The sequence below is a fragment of the Vipera berus genome (assembly GCF_964194415.1).
Source record: "Vipera berus genome assembly, chromosome: 2".
NCBI lineage: Eukaryota > Metazoa > Chordata > Lepidosauria > Squamata > Viperidae > Vipera > Vipera berus.
The window spans coordinates 199,134,889-199,148,366 of NC_138203.1; the positions used below are offsets into that span (position 1 = coordinate 199,134,889).

Sequence of the window (13,478 nt, forward strand, 5' to 3'; positions counted from 1 at the left end):
TAAATAAATAAAATTTATGTGGTCATACTAATGATCACATAGTGTGGGCCTGCACCCACACTAGACCTAGGGCCTTCACCACCTGAAGCACCTTATGCTCTGCTCAATGACCACAATGAGAAGAGCAGAAATTGTGGTCATTAAACATGGCGATCATATGGATACCTCACTTAATGACAGCCATGACATATGATTGTCATGGGCAGGCTCCATCAGAGTTGTAAGTCGAGGACTACCTGTATAATCAACTACTACACAGATTTGATTCTTTTTCCCTAAGTGAAGAAGTTTGCCCGTGTCATTATTGTTCCATTACTTTCTGCCCACTTATTCAAATTATCGGGTTTGTTTGAAATATTATTCATCTCTTCTAGGGTAAGAGCCCCAGTCCGCGGCCCCGGCCTGGAACTCTACCTGTTTGGAAACAGGCCACGCGAGTGGCAGGCGAGCACACAAACACACACACACACACAGCTTCACTTGGATTAGGGTCTCCTGCTTGAGCAGGAGGTTGACCAGAAGACTCCATGGTCCCTTCGAACTCTTATTCTGTTGTTGGCTGAAATGCTGAGACTTGTTCAATATCTATACAGTATGTGACGAGGAGTCTGGGAGCAGCTTTTTTGTCTAACCCGCGGTACCCAATCTTTCTGGATTGGCAGCTCAACTGGGGGGAGGAGGGAATGGCTTTGTATGAGTGGCAACCTCATGCGCATGAAGTTGTGAACACTTGGGCAGGCACCTGCTACTCACACAAACCCATCCCCTCTCCTTCCCCCAGCCAGGCCGCCAAGCAGGAAAGGTTGGGGGCCACTGCTTTATACAATATGCAGATTTAATAAACTTTTCTTCTACTTTCTCAATCAAACAGCGGATCAGGCACGAGGTGTAGGCTGTGGGTTCCATCTCCAAACGAGCTCCAGAGGCGTGATTTTTGTGTTGCGGCATCCACTCTCTGGAGCATCATTCACCCTGAGTTGAGATTCTTCAGGAAGGTCCTTGAAAAATGCTTTTTTCACCAGCCTTGGGGATCCCAGGGTGCAAAGCAGCTGTATGAGATTAAGTGATGTTTGTTCTCCTCTTTGTTTTATTTATTTTGTGTGATTACTTTATGTTTATTTTATTTAGTTTTGTTGTTTTAGATTCTTTTGACGTGTTTAACTGTTGTTGTGTTGTATTCAGCCCAGAAATATGTGTTTGTGAGAAGGGTGGCTATATAGATATGGTAAATAAATAAATAAATAAATATTGTGAAGTAGGTTACCTAAAATATTTTTATGGCACCTCACCCACTATCTTTTTCCAATCTGGCAAGGAGCCACTGATGACCTGCAATCTATGTATGATTTTCAAACCATACTGTTAAGCAACCGCCTGATTGCTGCACTATCCAGCGTGTTTGATCTAAAAAAGCTAAAATTAATCTGCCACTATTTGTTCTCAACAAATCACTGCTGACTCCTGAAAATTATGGCACTGTTTTTGATCCATCTCTTGATGATTGGTTCTAAATTACTGATCTAACTCTTGATGAGTTTTAGAATCTTCCCAAGTATCAATGTCAAACTGGTTTGCAGTTTGCTATATCTTCTTTTAAAAGTCCTTTGGCACCATTCCTTCTCCAAGAATTCTCAAATATAATAGATAGAGAGTTCAACCAGACCATCAGCTACTTCCTATAATACTCTAGCTTACAGTTAATCTGGTCCTAAAGAGTTAAACTCAAAGGGATTTTTATGATGTTGCCATCAGTCTCAGAATACAAACTTCCCCTTTCATCCTGCTCTTCTTAAGTAGAACTCATAGTTTTGTTGAAGACTGAACTAAAACAGGAGTCAAATCGCTCTGCCCTTTCTTTGTTACTTATTAGCATTCTGTCTTCTTCATTGGGCAGCTATCGCACTGATTTATTTTGAACAGATTTTAAGAAGCCCCGCTTTATTTTTAGCGTTCTTTGCTAATTTTAGCTATTTTTGGATTTTGGCTTTCCGGTTATCAGCACTAGAGTTCTGGGCTACCTGTTCTTCCTTTACGACCTGGCTCTTTCATTTTTCTGCCTTACTTCTGTCCCACTGCTTTCGGGAAAAACCTAGTATTAATAATCACACCTAGGATCGGGCGTGTTAGAAATTGAAGTAGTTTAGGAAATGATTTCATTACACTTAGGACAATCATTTCTGTGACTAATACGACCAGGGGGAAAAAAAAATCTCTGTCTTCTCAAATGTTATGACCCTAAGGCGGGAGATGGGGGTAACACAAAAGGCAACATAATTCTTTGCCCTGCGTTCACATTTCCTACCGATCCACTTAACTGACGGGCGAACGCGTTTCCCCCCCACACACACATACACACAAGCAGTACCCGATCAGCCCGTTTCTTGCAAACTTTTCCTTTCCCTCCCTCGAAGAAACTTTCCCGCACGTTCCTTTAAAAACAACACCAACACCGCTCTGTTAAACTATAACCCCATCCTTTTCTAGTCACTTTAGTAAAAGCCCGCTTTTTCTTTCTTTCTTTCTTTCTTTTTTAAAGGTTTTTCCTTTCCAGCCTAGATTCGTGGGGGAGGGGGGAATAATAATAATAATAATAATAATAATAATAATAATAATAATAATAATAATAATAATAATAATAATAATAATAATAATAATAATAATAATAATAATAATAATAATAATAATAAAGAAAGGAGCTGCCACAAAAGTTCAGCGCCTGCAGATCTGAGACGGCTCTTTCTGTTCCCACCGCGGCATCCGAGTCAAGAGGGAAGGTCCTGAATCTGGCTCAAAGCGCACGCCGCATCTTTTCTTTTTCGCAGGGGCGTTTCACCCAGCCGCCCTCCTCCCGCTTCTTGTCCCGCTGCTCGCCTTTAGCGAGGGGGGAAAAAAAAAAGAAAAGAAAAAAGCTGCCAACGGCGGGAGCGCCAGGTCGCCGAGAGCTGGCCGGCCGGCCGGCAACAAGTGCCTCCTCCCCGCAGGGTCGACAAGCAGCGCGCGAGAGCCCCCGGGAGGGCCTTTGAAGTGCATCGCCGCTTTTTTTTTCTTTTCCTCTTCGGCGGGCTTGGCGGGCTGGCGGGGGCTTTCCAGGTTGCCTCAGGCTGATGTAATGGTGCCCGAGGATGCGGGTCGACAAAAGGCTCCTTTTTTTTCTACCACCGCGCCCCCCCTTCCTCCCCACCCCACTCCTGATAACCTTTGAACAAAACCAGGCGCGTACAAACGTGCTTTCCCCCCCCCACACACACACACTCCCCTTCCCTCTCTACCAGTCTGCCCGAGACGGCGCAACGACACGAGTGCCGAAAAGTGCCAGTTCCCGCCTCCGTCGCCTGAGGCGCTTCTCAAACCTCCATCCTCCGCCCCCCCCCCCGCCGCCGCCGCCGCCGCCGCCAGCGCACAGAGGGGAGAGACGCGGCTTTTCCTCACACTTACCCGGGAAATAGTCAGCGGAGTGCTAAAATCTTTGCCTCCGACCAGGCGGAACCCCCAGGGCGAAGGACCGTTCAGAGCCACTGTCTGGGGCATGGCGGGGGGGCTCTTCAAAGGCGAAAAGAAAAAGCGGGACGAGGCAGCGCGCGCCTGGCTAGCCGGCTGAAAGCAACTCGCAAAGCGGCGCCTGCCTCCGACACCAACTGCTCGGCTCGGCTCGGCTCGTCTCTCCTCTCTTTGCCTCTGCCGCTCTCTAATCCACTTAAAGCGCCTGCTAATCTCCGGTCCGGCCTGACGTCTCTCGGCTTCCCCGTACAGGGGAGAGAGGGAGGAGGAGGAGGAGGAGGAGGAGGAGGAACAGGGGGCAGAGAAAGGGAGAGGCGGGGCCCTTCACGTTTAGGGCGGGCGGGAATCCAACTTTCTCCTTGGCCCTTCTGTGCAACGAGCCCTCGTTGGGTAAGGATATTCCCTGATTAGACTTAGATTAGCGACTTTCTTTTCTTTTCTTTTTTTTTAGTCACAAAACCAACCTTTTCTTTCCAGGGTTCCTGCTGTTCTTTTATACCTGAGTCAATTGCTAACCAGTGCTCAGATTATCGAGGGAGAGGGAGGGAGGGAGGGAGGGAGAGGAGCAAGGAGTTCATTTATCTCTCTTTTTTCCATCTAATGGTTATTTGAATTCTTGGAGGCCAAATTTGGCAGTCCTAGCCAAAATAATATGGAAGTTAAAATCCAAAACATCCCAAATAAAGTTTTGCGATATTTCAGCTGATTTATTGGACAAGAATTGTGATTTCTGTGATGCGTTTGTCAGAAGATTAGATATTGCTTAACTATACAGACACAATAGCCGTCTAACTCTCAAAGCTCAGCTTCGTATCCTTTCCCTAACTGAAGAGCAATTTTGTAAGGAACCATTAAAAAAAAAAAAGAACACAGGTAGATCCTGCTTTTGTTTCCTATCCAGTTCCAGCAATCTTGGCTTACCTTTCTTTTCACTATGCACTGTTATAACAAGCTTCTGGTAAGAGTCGCCTTCCCCCAATGTATAGATTGGTTTTATTTACATAATATTGTACAAATCGTTGCAAGCAGTTGGAACTCTTAGTGGTTTACAGAAGAATGGAAAATAAAATGCTTTCCCCTTGCTTTTTATACTCTATGTAAAAATATTATCTGTTTTTAGGAGACTTTGGCTTTAAAACTAAACTGAAACTAAGGAAAAACTGAACCCAGTTCCTACCCCAATATTCTGAGTAGGTTTTTTTGGAGGGAGAGTTGGGATCAAAAAAATATCTGACTTCTATGTGTTGGAATTTATATTTTCCTAGATCAGAAAGGGTCCCCAATAATGCGGACTTAGATATTAAGGATAGTCTGCTACACTAAATTGTATAAACTTTTTCTTACTTGAACTTAATAATGGTATAAAAACTTGCTACAGCAATTTGTTTTTTCTGCTTTGTCCCCATGATATTACTTTCATCTTATCTCCAGACCTGAGTACCATGGGCTTAATCATCCTTAGATGTTCTGATGTTAAAGCTATATGGTAGTAAAATATCTCAACAAACTTCTGAAAATAGTGTTTTTCATTTTTTTTCATACTGATTTGTCTTTCTACCTTGATCATCTATGCCTATGGATGAGTCTCTCTGTGTGTGTTTGTGTGTGACACAATTTACAGCTTTTCATCTGTAGCGATATACCAGTGGCCTAAGTTATTTTTGCTGCCCATGTCACACAGGAAAGTGACTCTCATACACAATGCCCTTGAAACCAGGTCATTTTCTAAGTAGTTTTGTACTTATTAAACTGCTGAAACATTCTTCTTTGAGATAAGATAGTTCCTATTTTTGTAACTAATACTCTTGTAACAATTAACTGCATTAATAAAGTTTACCCTCCAGCATTTCAAAAATAAAGACAGAACATGCTTATAACAGTTCAGTTTAAATTCCAAAGGTTATTGCTTGAACCTTTTCCATAATTCCACCTCCTGCGTGTATCACTGCATAACCACCTGCTGCATTGTTTACATTTACCTGCCCTTCTCTGTTTATTCTGTTACAGTCTGATTAGACTTAGAAAAGAAAACAAGCTGAAGTCATGGTTTGCCCAAGAAACTGTGACTTGGAGCCAGTCATTATTTCTAAATTTAGCCAAATTGTTCTATAAATAATAATAGGGTAAAGGGGGAGAGAAAGAAGAATAGTATACATGTCTTTTAGATTTTTTATTTATTTATTAAATGTAGTCACTCTCAGACACAATACATAAATAAAGATATAATGCATCAGGAAAAAAGATCCAAGTAAAACAAGGATTAAATTAATTAAAAGTTAAAAGGTGGAGGGAGTCCTTCATGGCACTAACTACACCCTCTGTGAGACCCATGCAAGTTGGCAAAGCTAGGTCTTCGGACTTTTTCTAAAGGCTTGGAGAGTGGGGACCTGCCCAACCTTTGGGGGAATGGGGAGGATATTCCAGAGGATGGGGATGACAGCAGAGAAGGCTCTCTTCCTGGAGCTCGCCAGTCAAAATTCTTTAATTGACAGGGCCTGTAAAATGCCTTCTCTGTCTGACTGGGTTTGATGGGCTGATGTGATAGGGTTAAGGTGGTAGCTTGAATAATTTGGTCCCATAGCATAACTGAATGTAGAAGCAAATTTTGACCCAATGCAGCTCATGCAGCAAAGGTTATGTATGTATGTATGTATTTATTTATTTGTACATTTCATGTTAATAGACTGCCCGTCTCCCTCAGGGTATTACATTGCCATTCTCGGGGTGCCCAAAATTGTTTGCACAGCCACATTCTGTACCAGCTGAAACTTCTAAATACTCTTCAAGGGTATCTTTATGTAGACTGCATTGTAATACTCCAGACAGGAGCAGTGAAAGGAGAGTGTATCATCAGTGTATCAATTTATTTAAAAATCCTAACTTTTTAAAAATTCCTTTTAAAAACAGTCCTAATATGAAAAATGCTGACTGTCACATGGTTTTTTTTGTAGAAGTTGATATGCTGTATACATATATTGATACACACTATCAAAAATCCACTCCCGTTTATTTAAGAGCTTAAATTTTCAGACAATCATAAGGACACTTTTTCAATTCATGCTAGTAATTTAACAGCTTAAAAAAATGAAAATGGCACCTGTCTAGAAAGCAGGAGACTGTGAGTTCAAGTCCTGTCTTAGCCATGAAAGCCATTTGGGTGGATTTTGGATCAATCACTCTCATCTCAACCTACCTCACAGGGTCGTTGTGCAGAAAATAGGTGGAAGAAGGTGAGTTGGATATCTTTGTTGCCTTGAGTTATTTGTAAAAATAATAAAATGTGGGGCATAAATAAAATAAAAATAAAATGTCAAATTATCTTCTCCTTTAACCCATTCACTGTACAAAAATGCTGAAATCCAAAACTGTTGCTGTTTGATTTTCCTCCTCTGTTGAAAAGATGGGAGGAGAACATAATAGATTGAAATGGGTGTTTCAGTGGGTGGAGTAGTTTTAATTCTGACATCGCCAGCTATTATTTGCTTACCTAGAGACATAGGTGAAGTAAGTAGCTCCATGGGTTAGCAACGCATACTTAAATTGGAATGCTTTAGCCATATGTACAAGCAGTAACTGGACATACAATAGTTCACAGAGCTGAACAATATTCCACTGCTGAGCACACTCCTGTGCACACATTCTTTCTCTAAGAGTCTGAGGAATTGTTTGCCTGTTTACTTCACCTTCCATCTAACCTCCTTACGAGCTGCTGCTAAGTCAACTGGTTGTGATCTGGCCAAGTTTCACTATAACATAATGTCAATCATCTCTCAACCCAGCCAATGGAATGGAGTCATTGCTGGCAGTGCGGGATTCCCCGCCCCCTCCCCCCCAGTCCTGGAGTAAATTGTTGGCTTCAATCCAAACAATCCAAAGAAAGTTACTCATCAGTGTTTTTTTCAGCAGGTAGTAGAAGCTTTATCTGCAACATATCTTTGTTCAAACAATAGATAGCCAGGCAAACACATAGAAAGTGCTGTGACCTAACTACAACAGACAAGTAAGGCATGCTCACACCATTCCCCCCACCCCCAGGGTTTTATTTGCCTCATGGGAGGGGCATGCTCACACTACTATGATTCTATCTTGCATTGCATATTTCTACAAACACTTCAAAAAAAAAAACTCATTTAGCCATCTCAGACCTGTATGGTTTGATTTGGCTAGATCAGCTGAGTTGCTGGATCAAATCTGCATGCAATATAATTTGGTTCTCCTTGGAAGTCAACGTGAAAAGAAATGATAACTGTTCGAATTTCTTGTCCGTTATTTCAATGGAAGATTTCCTTTGGGATACCTTTTGATCAGCTTGCTACTGAAGTAGGCAAATGCTCCAGCCTTGCTCTGGTTTTGTCATTGTACAGGACAGGCCGTCTCCACACTTTACTATGAAAACAAGTGAATCAACATAATACAACTGCATATATTAGTTGAATGCTTTTTCATATGTTAGTCAACTTCTCTGAAATAATGGAGAACATACCTGATTTTCACTGTATGATAACCTTTCAAGTATTGGAAGAATGTTACCAAGTTACCCTTAATATTTTCTTCTCAAGGTTAAATATTTCCTATTCCTTCACTCATTTTTCATAGGATTTAATTAATTCCCCTAATCGCCCCCATTTCCTTTCTTTGAACTTATTCTACTTTGTCCAAATCTTTTGTAAAATGTGGAGTGCAAAGGAGAATCAAAAGGTAGTGGAGCACCTATGACTTTTCACATCCTCACCACTCTAGCAGAAAATATGCCCCATATTCTTTGTCTCATCAGTTTTCTAATATGGAGAGAAATAAAGAGATTTCTTTTTTTAAAAAAGGCTTTGTGGTTTGTGGAACATAGTAATGCATAAAATTCTCAGTGTTTGCATATTTTTGAACCACATTTTCCACTGGTAGTCATCCTTACTTTTATTACTGTCTTTTTAAAGGCAACTTTCTATGATTTGGGATACAGTACAATATGCATATTATTTACAAAATTAAAAATAAAATAGAAAAAAGATAACAAGACATATTTAAAATATCTGGGGATATAGCTAGAAAGCAGTTATCTTGCAGAAGCCTCCTTCATTAGCATCCCTTGATAGCAACCTCCTTCTTTTCTCTTGTTCGTGTTGCTTTTTTGGTGATGGTTCAGAAATGATTTACAACTGCTGCCTTCCAGGATATTTCTTGGCATCCCAGCATAACCTATATAGCTCTTTGATTTGCTAGTGAACTACCATTCAAATGGTAACTCTTTTTAACCCCATTTAGTTTCTGAACCGAGACCAGGTATGCCATTTACTCCCAATTGTTAAGGGATTAAGTATGTAGTTGAAATGTATACAACTAAACTATCTAAGCCAATGGTGGCGAACCTATGGCACGCATGCCAGAGGCGGCACTGAGAGCCCTCTCTGTGGACACGCGCGCTGTCACCCCAGCTGCGCCAGACAGCGGAAACAAGACTCCACCTCATGCCCCATCATGCACAGATGATGCTGCGGGGTGCGGGCAGAGGGCATGGCCACCATGGCACTGTTTGGCTGCCTGTGTGATCTGCTGCGGCGGGCCATGGAGGCAGGTGGGCGGGGTGGGAGGGCGGGGTAAAGCAGAGCAGGGGCAGAGCGGGGATGGAATGGGAGCAGTTTTGGGGCACTTGGTCTCTAAAAGGTTTGCCATCACTGATCTAAGCCTTTTTAAATTCATCAGGACTTACTCCCAAATAAGTATGCACCAAATTACATCTTTAATGCATGTATTTATTCAATTTGCATGGTTGATCACGTGAAATAAATGACTATGGGTTAACAAGAATTTTAAAAACCAGCAAAAAGCCAACCCAAAATATAATATAGGCATTCAGCAGCCAAGATTAAAATAACCGCAGCAGAATCCCCTATCCATATAAATCCAATAAAAACATTTTGAGCCATGGTGGAGCAGTGCTTGGAATGCAGTACTGCAGACTTATTCTGCCAACTGCCAGCAGTTTGATTCACACCTGCTCAAGTTTGCCTCAGCCTTTCATCCTTCTGAGGTTGGTAAAATGAAGAGCCAGATTGTTGCTGACTCTGTAAACCACTTAGAGAGAGCTGTAAAGCAGTATAAAGTGATATATAAGTCTAAGTGCTTTTGCTCTTTCAATAAACTTCATTCACAAGCTCCAACAGACCCTAAGCCTGGGATCACATCTTTATCTTCTGGTCCTTGTAAAAGGCCAACAGAGTCAAGGACAATCTGATCTTCTGGAGAATGATGTGGCAACAGAAAGTCCTACTAGATGGATATACGTCTCCTGCCAGATCTGATTGGGGAGAGAAGTTCCCACAAATAACCTGTCCTCATGCCATGGAAAATTTCATAGACAATCACCAGCACCTGTTATTGAACCTGGAAGCATATTGGCAACCAATACAGCTTTCCAAACAGAGATATAGCATGCATAGATTGAGAAACACCCCTAGCTGTCTGTTCTGCTACATTTTGTATCAACTGCAGCTTCTGGATACTCCTCAAGGACAGACTCATATAGGACCCACTACTATAGCCCATCCAGGAGGTGACTAAGGCATGAGTGATTATGGGCAGGGCCTTTCAATCCAGAAAAGAGTGTAATTGGCACACAAAACAAAACCATGCAAAAGGACTTCTGGTCATTGCCACTACCCGCTCCTTGAACAGGAGCTACAAATCAAGGAGGAACCCCAAATTATACACTGGTTCTGTCTGGGGCAGTGCCACCCCATCCAGAATAAGAGGTTGAACCCCCAAAACTAGGAGGCCCTAGAACCCAAACCATTCGGTCTTGCTAGGGTTGAGTTGAGGCCTGTTTGTCTGATCTAAGCCCCATCAACCACCAAGATAGCACCTCCACAGCATCACTTGGATGGCCCAGGGTGAAAGTATACAGCTGCGTATCATTGGCATGTTTTCCATTTAGCTCCATTTTATATAGTCAATCACTACAACATTTGCCTCTAGTTTTTGAAAACAAACTCTTATGTTTTGTATTCCATTTTGCAGTCTAACTGTGATTGTTTTCCAATATTAGATATGCCATCATCTGCCAGCAATGCCCTTCTAGAATCTATGTACGATAAACAGAACAACCTTTGCTCCAAAGAATGAATGAATACAATTTTGGCATCAGGGCTCAAAATAAGGACAAAGTAATGTCAGAGCATTTCAACCTCCCAGTGATGGGATTCAGCCAGTTTGCACCACTTCGGCAGAACCGGTAGCTAATTTTTTGTTGCCCAGGCCCAGAATGGACTTCTGGAAGCAGCATCCACACAGAGAACTGGTTGTTCACATAATTGAATCCCATCACTGTCTATATCAGATCTCTAAGTAACCCATTTGGCAAAATGGGTTTTTTAACTCCACCACGGATTGGGAAAGTGTTGAATTCACATACATCAAAAGGTTTAGAGAAGTCTTAGAAGTTGACAAACACAATGGGGTTTTAACGTATTACAATTGTTAATTGATAAGGTATTTATAAACTGTCTCACCTGTAGCCTGCACCTACACCAGGGGTGTCAAACTGCCAGCCTGCGGGCTGGATGCGTCATGCCGAAACTGCGCCCACCGCATTGCCAGCAATGGAAAAAAAGTTGTGATACATCGCGACATGTCCCGTGACGTTGTGAGTTTGACACCCCTGTCTTCTCCTCCCTACTTCCCCGCCTCATCTCACCCAATTTAAATCCTATGTCTGTCTAGCTACTCTATGCATCTGACGAGATGAGCTACAGCTCTGGAAACCTGATGTCTTTTAATATAATTTGTTACTCAGGAAAGTGCTACCAGACAACGCTAGGATTTCTGCCACTATAAACTAATATGGTTTTCCTCTTACAATATTTTCTCCCCCAGTAATTTTTGGCTCCCATTGCTTTGTTAGCAGAACCTGCCCATTGCAATGCTCTGCTCTAGTCTCCTAAATTTCTTTTCAGAATAGCCTGGGTTCAGTGCAAAAACGAAATTCATGCTGTATTTTTGAGGAGAACCATTTCTAATTGCTGTTCACATGCTAAGCTGAAGCTTTTCTTCTTATTCCCAGGCCCATGACTCAACATTTCCTTTAATGATAATGATTCAGTGGAGCAATCCCAACTGAAAGGTGTTGTCTAAAAAAACAAGAAACTCTTCTACTCCCTAAATAATTTCCAGGTAGTCACCCTGTTCCTTCATCAGAATTATAGGATTGCAAGTCAGCCACAAAATCCGAGGCAACCTGCTGAGAGTAAAGATCAAGCAATTGATTTGTAACTTTACATGGTGCTTTGCCATATTCTGTGCTACTCATAAATGTACCTCAGTGATAGATGAAGGAAAAACGTGTTACAGGTTCTGTTGTTTTTATTAGTCAACCCCTTCCCCCTTAATAAACTGCAGGTTTTAAGATTGGGTGGCAAACACAGCTACTTCTTCCCCCCCATGCCACAGTAACCCGATTACAGTGACCATTTTCAATAATGTTGTTGCCTAGCAGGGCTGGAAAACTGAATGCAGTTGTGGGAGCTACTAGGTGTTGTGTGTTTTATTTGTTAATTTATTTATGAATCATATGATAAACCTAGGCCAGTAATATTTTAAATATCTTCATATCAGATATCGGAGAGCAATAGCTTCTGCTGTTGCCAAAAGTAAAAAAGCCAGCATTCCCATACAGAAAAGTGTGTGTGTGTGTGTGTGTGTGTGTCTGACAAAGTGAATGTATTATGTTATGGTTTGGATGTGCAAATATGTAAGAGATTATTGAAAAAGGCAGTGAAGAGGAGCATATAATAAAAATAACATATGCAGGAGAATAAGTGGAATACTTGGCAAAAGGTTTACACTGAGATCGGAACAAGTCAAGGACGTGTAATGTCCTTTTGATTGTTTAATACATTTATGGATGTATGCCTAAGGAATGCTTGTAATGACATTAAAGATATGTTAGTGGAGAGCATGAATATGCATGCACTTTTCTATATAGATAACATCATGCTGTTGGCTGAAAACATGAACATTAAATAAATGGTAAAATCCAAGACCAAAGTAGATGTTTTTGGCACAAATAGCAAAAAGTGAAAATAGATGATGTTTGTCAAAAGAAGGAGATCTAGCTGTGTACAAGAGAAGGTTTATGTCCACATTCTTATATAGGAGTAAGAGCTGAGGTATATCAAGAGATCCAGAAAAATAAGTGGGTTATGGTGGGAATGAAGTAAAGGTGGTCCTTGGGTTACAACAAATCATTCATTGATGATGAAAACTTATTTTGGGGCTGATTGAGGAGAGTTATGGCTGATCCTCAGACTTCCACCTGCCACAGGGTCTCTGTGGTCCTATGACTGCAAATCAGGCACTTAACACCTAGCTCAAAATTGCAATGTTGCTGCAAAACATGGTCACGTGATTGTAATTTCTGACGTTCCCTGCTAGCTTCCTACAATCAAAGCCAATGGGGAAGCTAGCCAGAAGTTGTGATCACATGAGTTGTGATCACTTAACCTGTGCAGTCCTTGTTTAATGACAGCAACTGTAACTGCTGGACCTGTCATTGGAAAGTATTGTGGTCATGTGACATTGAACTTTACATTTTGCAATTGAAAGACCGGGATGGAGATCATTTAGAGAGCATGAATGAGGACTGAATCACCAAATAAATACAGCAAGGTAGAATGGATGGGTTAAGAGGAAGGTCTTGGTGGGTTCAAATTAGGTAAGAAAGTTCTAGCGAGATCAAGTTGTGAGATCCTACAAAAAACAAAGGCAAAAATTTGAAGAAGAAAAGACAATATATTATGTGTATAGATACTGGAAGTACAAGGATGGCGGATAAAAAGGTATGGAAAGGCATACCGACCTTCGCACCTTCCGGCGTGACTTAAAAACCTACCTGTTCCAGCAGGCCGGCCTGGCCTGATAGATCTAGGGGTTTCATTTGTTTTTTTACTATTGTTTAACTGTATACTTACCTTGCTCTGTACACCGCCCCG

General features: G+C 41.6%; 2 protein-coding genes across 2 annotated transcripts in view; one reads left to right on the top strand and one right to left on the bottom strand.

The window, feature by feature from the left end:
• The window catches only part of PDLIM4 (PDZ and LIM domain 4), a 76,119-nt gene extending 72,388 nt beyond the window's left edge, over window positions 1-3,731 (bottom strand). Inside the window, exon 1 of the mRNA XM_081319538.1 lies at window positions 3,436-3,731. Coding sequence (XP_081175664.1) covers window positions 3,436-3,528 — 93 coding nt within the window. The 5' untranslated portion in view covers window positions 3,529-3,731. The remainder of the gene's footprint in view (window positions 1-3,435) is intronic.
• The window catches only part of P4HA2 (prolyl 4-hydroxylase subunit alpha 2), a 291,582-nt gene that overhangs the window by 156,273 nt on the left and 121,831 nt on the right, over window positions 1-13,478 (top strand). The window lies entirely within an intron of this gene.